Source organism: Pelecanus crispus, chromosome 10 (assembly GCF_030463565.1).
Source record: "Pelecanus crispus isolate bPelCri1 chromosome 10, bPelCri1.pri, whole genome shotgun sequence".
NCBI lineage: Eukaryota > Metazoa > Chordata > Aves > Pelecaniformes > Pelecanidae > Pelecanus > Pelecanus crispus.
In genome coordinates, this window is record NC_134652.1 from 14,452,463 (window position 1) to 14,467,230 (window position 14,768).

General features: G+C 43.0%; 1 protein-coding gene across 1 annotated transcript in view; it reads left to right on the forward strand.

The window, feature by feature from the left end:
- The first annotated feature begins 787 nt into the window (after positions 1-787).
- Positions 788-14,768, forward strand: part of COL17A1 (collagen type XVII alpha 1 chain) — a 36,330-nt gene continuing 22,349 nt past the window's right edge. The window contains exons 1-16 of the mRNA XM_075717705.1: positions 788-842; positions 1,575-1,619; positions 2,420-2,518; positions 4,447-4,584; positions 5,110-5,157; positions 6,091-6,126; positions 7,737-7,784; positions 8,185-8,328; positions 9,318-9,461; positions 10,193-10,264; positions 11,305-11,376; positions 11,702-11,767; positions 13,040-13,204; positions 13,576-13,665; positions 13,804-13,848; positions 14,460-14,609. Coding sequence (XP_075573820.1) covers positions 788-842; positions 1,575-1,619; positions 2,420-2,518; positions 4,447-4,584; positions 5,110-5,157; positions 6,091-6,126; positions 7,737-7,784; positions 8,185-8,328; positions 9,318-9,461; positions 10,193-10,264; positions 11,305-11,376; positions 11,702-11,767; positions 13,040-13,204; positions 13,576-13,665; positions 13,804-13,848; positions 14,460-14,609 — 1,417 coding nt within the window. The remainder of the gene's footprint in view (positions 843-1,574; positions 1,620-2,419; positions 2,519-4,446; positions 4,585-5,109; positions 5,158-6,090; positions 6,127-7,736; positions 7,785-8,184; positions 8,329-9,317; positions 9,462-10,192; positions 10,265-11,304; positions 11,377-11,701; positions 11,768-13,039; positions 13,205-13,575; positions 13,666-13,803; positions 13,849-14,459; positions 14,610-14,768) is intronic.

Here is a 14,768-nt window from a genome sequence, read left to right on the forward strand (position 1 = left end):
TCTTCTCGTTGTTTGCGGCTGCACAAGATGAAATGTTATCTTAGAGAGACTAGGAGTGAGCAACTGTATATTTCCTTTTGACAGAAGTGTTTTCTCTTCTAGCTGATGTTTCTTTTCCACAATCACAACGTTTCTTTGTGGTATTCCTGCCTTGGCAGACAGTCATACCTCTGCTAGAGATTGTAATTTTGACACGAGAGGGATCCAAGTCATGAAGAAGAGTATACACAGCATTCACAGCAGTGATTCCAATACTGTGTAGTCTGACCTGAACTGGCATTAAATTAGATCAGATTCCAAAGCCACAGACAGGGCCTCCAAACCGTCTCTGCTCTGCCTGTAAAGCAAGATAAAGCACTTCTTACCATAAGTTCCTTGCTGCTGAAAATAGCCAGTTTAAGGTACCTCCAGTGGTTTTCTGCTTCACTAAAGTCAGTGTAGTGCCACGAAGTCTGGATATAAATCCAGGTCTAAACTTCTCCAGCACTGAGTGGATTTGCTTCAATTGCCCCTATCTCACCTGTTGGCTTTACAACCCGTCCTGCTGTTTCAGCTCTGCTGCATCGTGCAGCATCCAGTTTTGTAAGCAAGTGGTGCTGGTCTATTAGTAATACTCACATGGCTCTGGAAAGGCACTGTAAACTCCCTGGCAGACATGTCTTCCAGGCAGTCTAGTCCCTAGCTGAAGGGAGAAAAGCGGTGGCACTTGTGGGGAGCTGTTGTCATCTCCTACTATTCACAGAGCTCTGAGTGCAGTCTCTCTGCTTTCCCTGCAGGTGGCAATGGTATGGATTCTGTAACGAAGAAAACGAGGCAAGATGGATCAGAAGTTACTGAAAGACGTAAGGAGAACATTTTTTATTTTTACGTCACACCCCAAAAATCCCAGAAGCAGATGCCCAGTTTTGTAAGGGATTGAATGCTGACCAGAGGTCCAGAACTAAATTCTGCACCTGTCCCTGGTCTCTCTGTTGAAGTCAGAATAAGGAATAGAATGGGCCAAGATCAGACATTTAGAGACATGTAGCATGACCTGATTGTTTAACCACAGGTGATTGACCTGTGCTAACATTTCTAGCCAGTAGTGCAGACATTTGGATTCTCCTCCAACCTCTGATGTCAATGCCCTGTGTGGCCTAGAAAATGTTCTTCAGATATCTTTTTTGGCTGTGTGTAAAACAGAGGATAAGTTTCCTGCTGGCATTATGGGAGTTAGCTAGTAGGAAGCTAGTAAGGAGTCTGACCGTGGGCTTTGCTGTTACAGCAATGGTTGTAGTTCAGAAGTGCCCAGAAATAATAATACTTCCATGTTTTACAGAGATCTTGTAAAGAAAAAAGGTCTTTCATGGCAGTGATGTTCTTAGTTACTGTAGAGTTAGAAAGGCCTGCAAACAAACGTACAGCATTGTGTGCTAATGACACTGTAGCCCCCAGGAATTCTGGTGTTAAGGCACTTTTCTTTAAATGAGTCGATCTTTGAATGAGCCATGCTCCTCCACGGAAATTAAGTAGAACATTGATCTTGTTTGGCTATATTAACATGCCGTTACTTCTGCACCCTTTTCTTTCCTCAGTTATTACAGAGACTGTAACCACAAGACTGACGTCCTTACCACCCAGTAAGTAATTGTCAGTCATTACATTACTTCTGCTCAATGTTCTGTGCCCCTCCATGCTATTTGACTGCATTATTTCCATAAATCCCTGCGTGCAGCAGGTCTTGTTGCAGAAAGACTTGCACCCAAAGAGAAGCTATTTTCATAAATGTCTGTCCCAAAATACTTGTTAGTGAAGAGAAGGTGCAGTATGTAGAAAGCCATCTGGGTATTGTCAGAAATAAAGCTGCACAGTCCACTAAGACTGGTAGACCAGACTCTCCGAAGGCTTAAGCCCAGATATAGGGTCTCCAGTGGTGACTGTCTTCTTGGGGACGGGGATCAAAAGGGATGGGTCTGCAGCCTCCACTGCTGGGGCTGCAGTGTATTCCCCTGTCATCTTAACCAGTTGATGACAGTGAGTGAATCTTTTTGGGTAATATCAGATGTCACAGGTGATTTCTGCCTCTGTAGGGAAGTACAAGTACCAAGTAGGGAAGAATCCTCCATGCTCTTTATACTGACGTATTCTTGATTAGCTTGCTGCAGCTGAGTTGGAAAGGAATTGCATTGTCATTTCATTTATGATGAGGGTTAACAGGAGTATCCTTCAGTCCACGTGTGGAGCAAAACTTGAATACAGACCTGCTGGGTCTGCAGTGTGAATGCTTATCTGCTCTGCTGCGACACTTCTCTGCGGTTCTGGTATCTCGCCAGACATGAAGCTATACTTGTAATTGAGTGTGAGGACAGTCTTGCAGCGTCCTTGCTCTTCTCATATTTTACCCTTAGAGAATGTCTCACTTTGTGCTTATCTATTCCAGAAGGAGGGAGCAGCAGTGGGCTCAAAGCATCATCCCACACTGGCGGGAGCGGAGTGGAAAAGAGGTCTTACACCCATGGCAGCAGCTATGTGACTTCAAGTAAGGAATCAATACATTGCACAGTGAGGAAACAGAGAGCAAAGGCAGGATAAATGGTCTGAGGAGAGGTTCAGGGCAGGGAAGTAGGATGAACCAGAGGTAAGGAAAACAGGGTTTATGAAAGTGGAAATGGCAAATACTCAAAGAAAAGGTATTCCTTCCCTAAAGTTGGGTGTGAGGATGGGTGAGTAAATGGCAAAATTCACATTTTCCACAGGGAAAACTAGATTTCAGGAGAACAACATCGAAAAATGCCGTTCCCACTGTTGTTAAGAAGCCATTTGGAAACCAAATTTCCCTTCTTTCAGGATCTCCAAATCACAGTCTTTCTGACCATTTTTGTTCAAAAGACAGTTTTGATTAATCTTTTTGTTGATCTTGCTGAGGATAGAATACTATTAAAGAATTTCCTAGATATTATTTTCTTGTGTGTGTGTGTCTGTGGCTTTAGCACTTGGAACAGTCTGCCAGATTTTCTGGACATGCTAAATTAGTATGTGCTGTCTACTCCATAAAAACAGGGTTCTTCTCTAACAGCATTCTTTGGTCAGCTGCTAAATTGTCATAGCAAAGGTTTCTGAAGAATAAACTTCTTAGCCAGGATTCTGGCACACCCCTCTCTCTGTCCCCAGTGCGACAGACTGTATAACATTTAGAAAACATTCTCCATGCTCCAAAAGAGCTGACAAACCAAAGGGAGTGAGTGCTCAACAAGAGAATTAGCCATACCCAATAGATATGACAGACACCTCCATACCAATTAAAGGCCAGAGTGTGGAATCTCTTTGCCTCGGGGCAGATGTGAACTAACTCCAGTGAAGATGTCTGTCTAATTGTCTGGACTGGCACCAGTCTGAGAACTGAACCCAGCCCTACAAACTCAGACAACTCTGCAGGATTGCTGTCTTCCTTGTTATTTCTTTTCAGTGTGTGGAGGAAAAGATTCTTAACTTCAGAGATAATGAGTTCTTGAAGTTTCACAGAGCATTTTCTAATCTCTGCTCTCCCACTCCGCTTGCAGAATGCCTCCAACAGAGGCCTACTTGTCACAGTGGTTCTTTCTGCTGAATTAAGTGGAAAAGTTACAGAACAAAACAGGTCCTTGTAGAGGGGAAAGTTGGCAAGAAAACATCCTGTTGAGATCACAAGGACATGCTCTTTTTGCAGTGATGGGTAAAACAATATCCAGTCTGATCCTGCTGATCAGTGTGGATATATTGCACTTATCACAGGTCTCCCTTTTTGCTGCAGTCTGATCATACTCCAGCATTAGATTTCATGCAAAAGCATGAACACATTAGTTATGGCTGCTCAGTTCTTTCTCCACAGCACTGATGTGAATTAGGAAGGGAAATTCTTTCCTCTGTCTAAATATAAGAGCCACTATAGCCTCCAGGCTGCCTTGGGCCTGACGCACACCTCAATCACTTCTCCAGGAAATGGGCTGACTAAGGCATGACTAAGTGAGAGTGTAGACAGCTGCTTTGGAAGGAAAGTAGACTCATCTCTGCTTTCCCTTATCTCATGAACTGCATCCTTCAGCACTTTGAGTTTGGATTAACAATCTCCCAGTTTTTGTGGCCTGTGTCATATAACACTTGAGTTTACAGGTGGATCTGTGTCCAAACCAAAACCCAGCACTATCCAGAGCCAGATTTATTCCTGCTCAGGGGAGATGGATCATTCATCCCCCTAGGTCAAAACCTGTCAATTGACAAGATTTGTTTTGAAACCACAAAGATAACCAATACTCTTCTCTGCACTGAATGCTAAGGACAGTCAAAGTTAGACCGAAATGTCGTTCTTGCCCATCTCTTGTTGTGAGGTACCAATGCAAATTTGTCCGGCTCGGAAGACAGTAGCGTAAAGCACCCAGGGCATCCAGGGCATATCTTCAGTTTGCTGAGGGCATTTTGTTTTACCTATAGGTGGAAGTGGTAGATTGAATTCTTCATCATCAACCTCCGGCTTCAGACAAACCCAGTCTCCCAGCTCTACTCTCACCAAATCACCTGGCTCAACATTTGAAAGAAAAACCTATGTCACCCGCCATGCAACATATGAAGGTATCACAGAACATGCCATAGAAAGGAGGCAATGTGTAGTGTGCACTCTGAGGTCACATTAATGCAGGATTGTCCCAAATAGCACAAGAATCCCATTGTGGTTTTGCTAGGAAATAAGCCATGAGGGACACATTTTAATGATTAAGTCCTATTTATAGTAATGCTCATTCCTAAAAGTAGTTGTGGCATATTTTTGTTGAAAGACATTAGCAGCTCTTTCATGTAATCCTGAATAGCTTGTCTTTTAATGGAAATGTTTGTTACCCACTGGGATTAGACAGATACCAGGAAGACATGTTTTGAAAGCTTTTAATGATCATAGAATCATAGAATCATTTAGGTTGGAAAAGACCTTTAAGATCATTCAGTCCAACCATTAATCTACACTACCAAGTCCACACTAAACCAATCAAGGGTAGACTAGACTAAACCATGTCCCGAAGTGCCACATCTGCCCATTTTTTGAACACTTCCAGGGATAAATCTTGTGTAAAGTATTAATGAACACCTTTCTGTTCTTTTCAGGGAGCTCCAGTGCCAACTCTTCTCCTGAGTTCCCCAGAAAAGAGTTTGGTATGTTCTTTTTAGAGCTGTCCTTCTGAACATTATGGCAAGGGCATGTGAGTTGGTGACTATGGTGGCTTTTTGCACACTGCTGTGTCTTGCTCTATCTACGCTGCTTCTGACAGCCAGTGCAGCTCCATGACTTCGGAGGAGTTATTTGGGATTTATATTAACAGCTGACAGCAGGGTCTCTAGCTGTTATATATTCAAAGAGAGGGTGCATACCATATATCTGCTACCCTCAAGTCCTTTTGTATTGTTCCCCATATGGCATAGGACATGGACAGGAGAACATAGACATGGGATGCTTCATAACGTTTCCTCCCCGCCACCACCAGAGCTGGGAGAACAGCTCCAAGCGAGAAAGCCCAGACTCTTAGGATTCTGAGCCATTGCTGGATATACTTTTCCAGTAGCTCTTTTCTAGGCTTCAACATGTTTATATGGAAAGGTGAATTGTCTATCAAATGATATATTTATAGTGAACATTGTCAGCAGGTATGAGCTTGCCCTGTCCAAAGTCTGAGCTGCTGATTTTACTCAGTGCAGATCATGAAACAATATGATCAGGCCATCTTTCTGGCTCAGAGAGGAGGCAGGGTTTCACAGTGTCCAACCCTGGTCAGTGGGGTAAACAGGCCTATTAGCTTCCTTCTGGCCTGTTGAAATGGGAGATCACCATCCATGAACAACATTTATGTGTACAAAAAGAAATAGCAGTTGGTCCAGAAATGCTAAAGGTGCTACTTGTTCTTTAAGATACCTTACGGTCTAAAGGGGGCCTGGTAAAAACTCTTAACGGTTGAATTCCCCAGTCTGTGCCCCAAGTAAAGAAGGTTATTGTCTGAATCTGAGCACTCTGAGCAAGATCCATGTGTTAATTTTCAGAGATGTCACAGGCAGCAAAGCCTAATATTGCTTTTCTCTCATTGCTGTTCACAGCATCTGCCTCCACGAGAGGGAGAAGCCAAAGTCGAGGTGAGTAATACTGTTCTTTTAGAAGCCTCCTTTGTTTTCTTTAGTATTATTCAGGGTGTGTTAAATGGACCTATTCCTTAGCTGAAATCAACCAGTTTAAGGGTACAGCAGTCAGATGAGGTACATGGATTTACACCACTGCAGTTGTGTGCCATTTATCTATAAGCAACTGCTTAAACAAGCTTGGTGTAAAAAATGACCCCAGTAAAACTCATGGCAGTTTGGACGGTGTCAGGAAGGAGGATCTACTTGGGGACCTGGACCTCTGGGGGCATAGGACATAGTCTTCCATCTTGTCTGTTCACTACCATAAACTCAGTCCATCCATGCTCTGTGACCCACCTCCGACATATTTCCAGTAATTGTATTCATGTTCCTCCTACTGCGATCTGTCTTACAAACCATAAGGCCATACCCTGAAATGATGTCATGCTGGTAGTAAGGAGATGATGAGGAAATTATGGACTTGCTGTGGTCTGTTTAGCCAGATCACTGTAAAGCTCTGCATTGTTTAAATCATTCAGCCCTTCTAATAATTTATTAGCAGTGTTGGGGAAAGCAGGATTATATTGCTAAGTAAGAGTGTAATATCTGTTCCCAGTTGCTTGAAGAGGAAACTATAATGTCACTTTATCCAAGTTAATTTTAGCAGTGGATATAAATCAAAGTGTGCTCTTGTACACTCCTCCTGGAGAGTGTCACAGTTATCAATTATTCCACCTCAGATCTTCACAGTCTCCTCTAGCACACTACACACCTGAGCTCCCAGCAGAACTAGGCCACACATAATAAAACAGACACTAGAGAATCAGTTCCAGCTTCTCATATTACTTCAGAAAATAATTCCAATCCATCAGCTTCTCCACATGAATGCCAAATCTAGTGTTTCTTTTATAGTGCATGCACTGTCAGATTTCGTCTTGAGGAGCATGTCACATGTCCTGGCTAGCCAATTTGCTTGTGGATAGCAAGCTTAAAGGCTTGCCCCAACCAGATCACATTAACTCTATAGTCTCTTGTGCTGGACAGCAAAAGTCAGTAACAAGATCAAGTATGTGGTGAAAATGTTGGCTTAAAACTGGCCTGGTTACATTCAGTGAGCAAAAAGAGAAGTCAGCAGGTTGTGAGAGACTAAATTGTACTGCCCATTGTAGACATGACAGTGTGACTTTTGCCCAAGAAGTAGTAGGGAATTTGTGTATTTAGTAAGCTTCTTTTGGCGCTTTAGGTTTTTGTCCAGAAGGACAATAATAATAATAATAATAATTGTGATGAGTGGGAATATCAGTGTGATTGAGGACTGCATAATTAGGCCTTCTGTATGTCTGGCAGTAACAATGCTATTGACTTCAACAGAGGCCCTCAATGAGTAAAATATAGTTCTCTGGAATTAAAAGTAGCAAAATGTGACCCCAAAACAAAAAGTCGCCCAAACCAATTTACAACAATTCACATGGGCCATGAGTGCTGCTCAGATCAAGCAGCAAGACAGCAAGATAGAATACAGACAGCAAGAAGGAAGGAATTCAATTCAGCCTAAAAATTCATTCCCAGCCCAGCGCACAAATGCATCTTACTCCATATTCATGATCTGTTTTTTCTCTTCCCAGAGAGTGAAATACGGGTCCGACTGCAGAGTGCATCTCCCTCTGGCAGATGTAAGTGCCATGGCTTTTATTCCAGCAGGATCAGGTATAAGATAGAGGGTGTTTCTGCTCTGGGTATGTCTGCAGTGTCTCTGGGCCCCAGTCTTCATGATGACAGATAGCAACATGTCATTCTTTTTTTCCTGTTAAGAACATTCGTCTCCCTTTTCTGAACAAGGAAGCATGCTGTGGGTTAGATGGTGGTTTTGCAAGGATGTAATTGTACTTAGTCTCAGAAATGAGGCCCTGAAGCTTTGTTATTAAGTAAGTGGCACCCCCAGAAGGCACCCCCAGAAAGTACAACTTCATAAACATACAGGTAAATTCCACTGAATGATTTAGCCAGGGCAAGATTACAGATCAGTGAAACAATGGCTTTTGAGTGAGTCTGGACACTTGCTTTTCTTGCCAGGGACAGAGCTGGATGATGTGAAACGTTTGCTGAAAGGAAGTCGATCAGCCAGCTGCAGCCCTACTCGATCACCGTCAAGTACACTCCCGATACCAAAAAAGGCTGTGGTGGAGACAAAGATGGTTACTGAGAGCTCTCAGTCAGGTACTTGGCAGAGGATGGTTAGCAATGCTGGAGCCATTGCAAACATTATTTGCCATAAAAACACCCAGTTGCTAAGAACATCTGAGTAAGAATACATGGTCTCTGTCCCAGACAGTGGTGGTAATACAGAAAAAGGGTCAGAATGTTGGAGGGCTGTCCAGATGTTGCCCTAACAAGAGCCATCTTGGGTAACTTTCTAGTGGCTTGTCTGATTTCCATAAAAATAAGCCAGTTCCTGCTGCCACCAGCTTTAATTCAGGGATGCTTCTGGCAGAGACAAGAGCTCTAAGCAAACATGCCTTAGAGCAACGTGATCTCTTCTCTTCAAGCAAGATGGAGATAGCCCTGAGGACAACATTTGGGTCAGTGTTTGATTTATTGGGCACACCACATTGTTCAGACATCAGTAGAACTTGATAATAATAGATGTGGTACTTAAAATACTATAACCAGCTTTTATTATTTATAAGCCTCACCACCGTGCTTGAGGCAGTGGTATTCACATTCACTCCACTGTCCTCCACCAGTATCTAGGGACAAGCAATACCTTTTTTCTTGCGCATTGCTCAAATCCTGTCTAAAACTGGGAATTTTAGTCCAATACCCTAGTGGACCAATCAGAGCCACATGTGGGAAGCAAAAGTCATATGTCCCATGGCCCAGGATGATTTATTAACAGACTGGTGGACCAAAGTGGTTTGTTCTGGTATCATAGCATCTACAAGCAATGAAATCTCTTCAAGGTGTTTTCTGAATGATCATGCTATCAGGTCAATCTTTATGCCGTTGGTTAAAATTCAGGTGGGCTGTAATCAGCTGGCATTTGAGATCAGTTATACCATGTTAACCTGGAGTCATTGTGTTGACTCCACAAGGGTAATTGAAATTTAAAGCAGATGAAGTTGTTTGCCATGTAAACCTGCAATGCATGCTAAGCCACAAGCCTGGTCTCATTGAAAACTACTTCTGTTTGATTGGTGTTTTTACAGTGTCGGGAACATATGACACAACCATAGTGAATACCACCCTCCCATCATACATGTGGTCCTCCACTCTGCCTGCTGGGTCTTCCCTTGGCGGATACCATAACAGCTCTTCCTTGATCAATGCTATGTCTCACTCTACAGGATCAGGTATGCTTCCAAGCCCAGGCTTGAAGGATGTAACTCCATACTGAAACTGGGTCAACAGCAGTGCTTTTTTATGGACAGCAAGAAGAACTAAAATGATGGAAGAATCAAGATGGCAGGGGATATGCTTGAATTTTCTCTGGATTTCTGTAACTTGATGCTTTCTGCTTCTACACTGACTGTAATTGAAAATCCTTCTTTGTGAGGATCTGTTGCTAAACTTTAATGATAGCTTTATCAATGATGTCAGGCTCACATTCCCTATCAAAACTAGGTTTAGACTCTAGTTAACATTGGATTATCCTGGCCCATTGTAAGAACAACTGGGCCTAACCCTTCAGTCGTCATACACTAGAGATGTAATCAACAAGTGTTGAGTGAGCTTATACCTTGTAAGGCCCACTTCTAAACGCCAGGGATGCTGCATTTCCTAGCTGCAGAGAAAAAACACAGGAAGCTTTATGATAGCATACTATTAAAAGCTTTGCTTTCTCATGCTGTCTCATGATTGCAACTTGTCTGATGTGGGATTTTCTCCCCTTTGTCAGTTCAGTAAAAGAGTGGTTTGGTGTCACAATTTTCAAGATTTTTCCTCTGTGCAATTATTGTGCATTTTTATTAACTGCATTTCCAAGTGACTCTGACTCTTAATTTCTGTGACTGCGCCACTGACCTTCGGGTGCTGGATTTCTGATTCCAGAGAAGCTGTAACATTTCACTTCCTCTTTCTGCAGTTTTTGGTGTTCCGAATAACCTGGCTCCCAGCAATCATACTCTGAATGCAGGCCTGAGCACTTCCTCTACAGGTCAGATTTTTCTCTTCTTCCCTTCACACTTTCACAGCACCACAGTCCTGGCAGACATGTACAATGAAATAATACCTACACCAGCCTGTTTCCCTTCTGTTCCTCATCTCAGTGTCAGCAGCTTGTCTGCACACCCCAGTTATTCTTTGGTTATCGTGGATTTATTCTGAGTCGGCCCTGTATGGCTAGTGTTAGCTCCTGACTACTTTTATCTGGGAGGCAGGGAAAACTGGAGATTTTCCAAAGAGAATAATTTGTCTTTTGAAAGACACCTGTTAGGGCAGCCTGTTTCTTCCCTAGAAAAACTCAGGGTAATGTCTTAAAAAATGAACTCATGTGTCCTTATCCATAAAGACACACTTCTCCTCTGTCAGTTTTCCCTGCAATTTCCCTTTTCTTCATCTGTTTCATGACTTCTGGCAGACTCTCTTCAATGTCACTAAACCAATTCTCTTCCATTCACAGTCACACACACTGTGTCTACACAGCACAGTGCCATCATGCAGGGTCTCTGACTGGGCCTGCAGAGAGAGCACGGTGTATGAGAGCAGTCTGTACACTGCACTAATATTGCCACACTGATTCTGGCACCAAAGGTGCCACCTTCCAAGCTGTTTGCTTCTCTCTGGACAGCACTTTGACACATATTGTGTGCAGTTATCTTCTTAAATTTCCCTTAGTCAGACCAAGCCAGTTTTCTGAACTTAACGTTTTTCCCAAGTGCCTCACCTGCAGAAATGTCCATGCAGCCATGAGCTTGGCCTCGCAGTCTAACTTGAGATAATGTTTTATAATGGTCACCATTATTTTCCTGGGCCAGCAATAACTTATACAGCAAAATGATCTAAGGAATAAAATACTTTGTAAGGAAGATCTTTGAACAGAAATGCTTAGGCCTGTGATGCCTCCAGCTAGCTGGTGAAATTTCTCGGGAGAGGTCATCATTATTATCATTGGTTTTGTTTTGTTTTGTTTTTAGCCAGAATACCACCTGCGCTGCAGGACTCCTATAACCCCCATTGCAATCATTTTCTTTGCAGTGTTTGGAGTTCAAAACAACCTGTCTCCAAGCTCTTCAACCGTGACCCAGAATCCTACTGCAGCCTCCGCAGGTCAGCAACAATTTAAGCCTAGAGAAAGTGTGCTGCCTTCTCCCACCTTTTCTGTAGTGACTAGAAAGTTCATAATGACAGAGGCTCCTTCATCGCCACTTCTTGTGTAGAGCAGTGAGTGTGGTATGAGGGGATACTGAGGAATATTTCCTCTGCTTTGCATGTGCACTGGAGATTTGCTTGCTGAGGAAGCCCTTGCTTGTTTGAGTTGTCCTACGTACCATGAATGAGAAAAAATTTTTGAAGTGGTGTGCAGTCCAAGGTTGATATGTGTAGGTACCTTGTTATCCTTCATCTCTTTCATTCTCTAATTTCTTCATTGCAGCATATGGAATGAAGAACACTTCTCAGAGCAACACCATGTCAAGTACTGGTGTGTCTGCCTCAGCAGGTGAGTGTGTCATTCACAGTTGTTTAGGCATGGCCTTGTACAAGCATATCATTATAAAAATGAATTAGAGATTCAGCCAGCTGAGTGACACTAACACCTGTCTCCTCTGGAACATGACTTGTCACTAACCAAGTCTCCCACCAGTATCCTTCTGAACAGAAAGCAAATGAGCCAGCGGCTAAGAATGACCAAATGAGCTTGTCCGATTCAGATCTCCCCTACTTTGTGGTAACTTGGATGATTTAATTGCAGCTATTTCTGCTCAACAGGCAGATAACTGGATAGAAGATCACATGTGAAATTGTGCTTCATTTGAAGCCAAAACATTTGCAAAGTTGCTCTTAAACACCATTTGTAGTAGTACCAGCCTCAACCACTCAAAAATCAAGTAATTGACCTATACATGATCAGATTTATTTTTTTTTTAATGAGAGAAGTTGAGGTCTTTCTACTGGCCTTTCATCCTTGAACAGTTGGGATTTATCTTTTCCAGCTTTTTTCTGCAACTCTGAGAGCTATAAATTAGTCTTTTATTTTTTGTGTAAGGGAAGCCAAGTTTCTTTTGTAATCCAAGGACTCACAAAGATGAGGCTTAAAAATAGATGTAAATACCACAGAAGTTATGATAACATTCTAATACAGGTTTACTCCAGGTTTGTGCTAGAATAATGGAATAATACCATTCTGGTTATCTTGATTTTCAATGGTGTGTCAATTTGTGTGCAAATTCAGGTTTGTACACCATTCCAGGCATATTTGATACTGCCTAATGGCAGAAGGGTGACCACACTGATGTTTTTGAGCCTTGTTTGGCCTGTGCCCAACCTCAGTAAGCTACAGTTCAATGCCTCATAACCACGCCTGGCTCCCAAGGACATGGCGTGCTTTGTGCTTGACAGAGTAGGTCTGCTAAAGGTGCTCCTCAGCTTGAGATGTGCCAGCTCTCATGCCCCTTGAACGTCTCTCTCAGACTGAGTTTCTATGATTCTATAGTAGGTGTGTCTGAGAAGCAAGGAGGTCATTGAGAAAATCATTTGTATATGTGATTGAATCCCAGTTGCTCTCCTGCTAGTGAAATACTCTCTAAAGAAATCTAATGACACGCACAGCTCTCCTCTTAGCTTCAGTGACCAGTGTGTCTCTTGCTGGGTGTTTTTAGTAGTGGCAACCCCAATCACAACAGGTAATGAACAAAAGTGTTGCAACTTGTAGTTATTACTCATTGGCCCACACTCATCTCCTCCTCTTTCCCATCCTATACCAATATCCCAGGGGGAACTGTTCTGAGCTCCCAGGGAGATGACATCCTGCGCAAAGACTGCAAGTTCCTGCTGCTGGAGAAGGAGAATGCCCCAGCAAAGAAGGAGATGGAGCTCTTGATCATGACAAAGGACAGTGGCAAAGTCTTTAGTGCCTCTACCACTGGGCTTAATGGAGGTAACTTCTCTTTTTCGGGACATGTGGGTATGCTGAGGGCAGAGAAATGGAGACTGATCATAGGGGGAGTTCAGAGTTCAGGACACTGCACCTGACTCAAACCCTTGCAAGTCAAACAAGACGCTCTGGCAGGCAGTTAGCCTTTAACAATGCCAGCTGCAATCTAGGTCTAGCTTTTGTATTTGAAGCTCCAGAGTGCCTTGGAACATTTGACAAAGCTCAGGAGCTTTGAAAGCAAAAACTAGATCTAGTTTAAACAAGCAGAGCTACTGTGGCTTCCCAGTAAAAAACATGCCTTTTGCCAATGAAAGAAGGTAGGCCTGATTGAACTTCTGGTGTAATGTTTTTAATTACATTCTTTTCCTGTTGAGGATCCTTTGTAGAAGACACCTTGAAGAAAGAGAAGCAGGGATTTTCCTCCTCTTACGCTACAGATACTGGCCTAAAATCAGATGCAAATGGTAAGAGTTTGTCTCTGTGGCAATGCAATAGAACTTTTTCCTTTTGCCTCCATTATTACCTCCCCGTTGCAAGCCCAGGCTCTAAGTTTGATCATGCATGGAAGACTGTTAAAATCTCTTTCACTGCTGTTAAAACAGGAGGACTGAAATCTGTGCCAACAAGGGACAAAGCAACTTATGCAGGTAAGTGCGATTCCAACTTTCATTGGAGGGAGCACCAAAGCACAGTATACAAAAAAGCAATCATTCTTGAGTGACGTGAATGATCTCTGTGCAATGACATCAGAGGGAAGGCATGTTCAAGAAGCTAATCTGTCTGTAATGAGCAGAGCACACACAAGAGAAACTGATACATCAGTGATTTGATTGTGGATGAGTGGGCAGTTGGGGTATTTTTTTATTGCTGGAGAAAATCAGATAGCTGACAGTACAGCTGCATCCTGCTACCAGGACAGATTTATGGGGAGGAGAGGGCTCAGACAGACTATGCTGGCTATTGCTGTCATTTATGGCTCAAAACTACAAAAAATTGACCCCAAGGGGATCATGTTTTTCAGCTGTTACTTTAAAAAGCAGTGAGTGTTGTCCCCTGTTGGAATTCCCATTGGGAATGCTGTTCCCAGCTTCTACGGGGACTAGAATTACACCCGCCGTGTGCAGTGGGGTGTAAAGATTTTTCTCCATAGCCCTTTGTATAATGGATCAGACTTTGGTGTCCTTATTCTCAAGAGATTCTTGACTCTGAAGTCAAGGAATTCTTCATTAACCAGGAGACTGCCCCTTCCCTCTTCCAGAAATACAAAATGGTAATGTGGGGGGTGCAATCGGATCAGCACCATCCTGGTGTCCCTGTGGTTCCTGCTGTAGTTGGTGGAAATGGCTCCTGGGTTTGCTTCTGGCCTGGTTGCTTCTCCTTGGATTGCTGTTTGGACTCATTGCTCTGGGTAAGAAATAACTGAGGAACAAAATGTTGATTGGCATAGAAAGACAAGCAGAGGGTGTAAGCTGGCAAAGAGGCCAAGTACAAGAGATACCAAAGCCAGAGAACTGAGGAGGAGCACATTCAGCTTGGTGGTGACTGCAGCTAAGATATTAGAAATGGG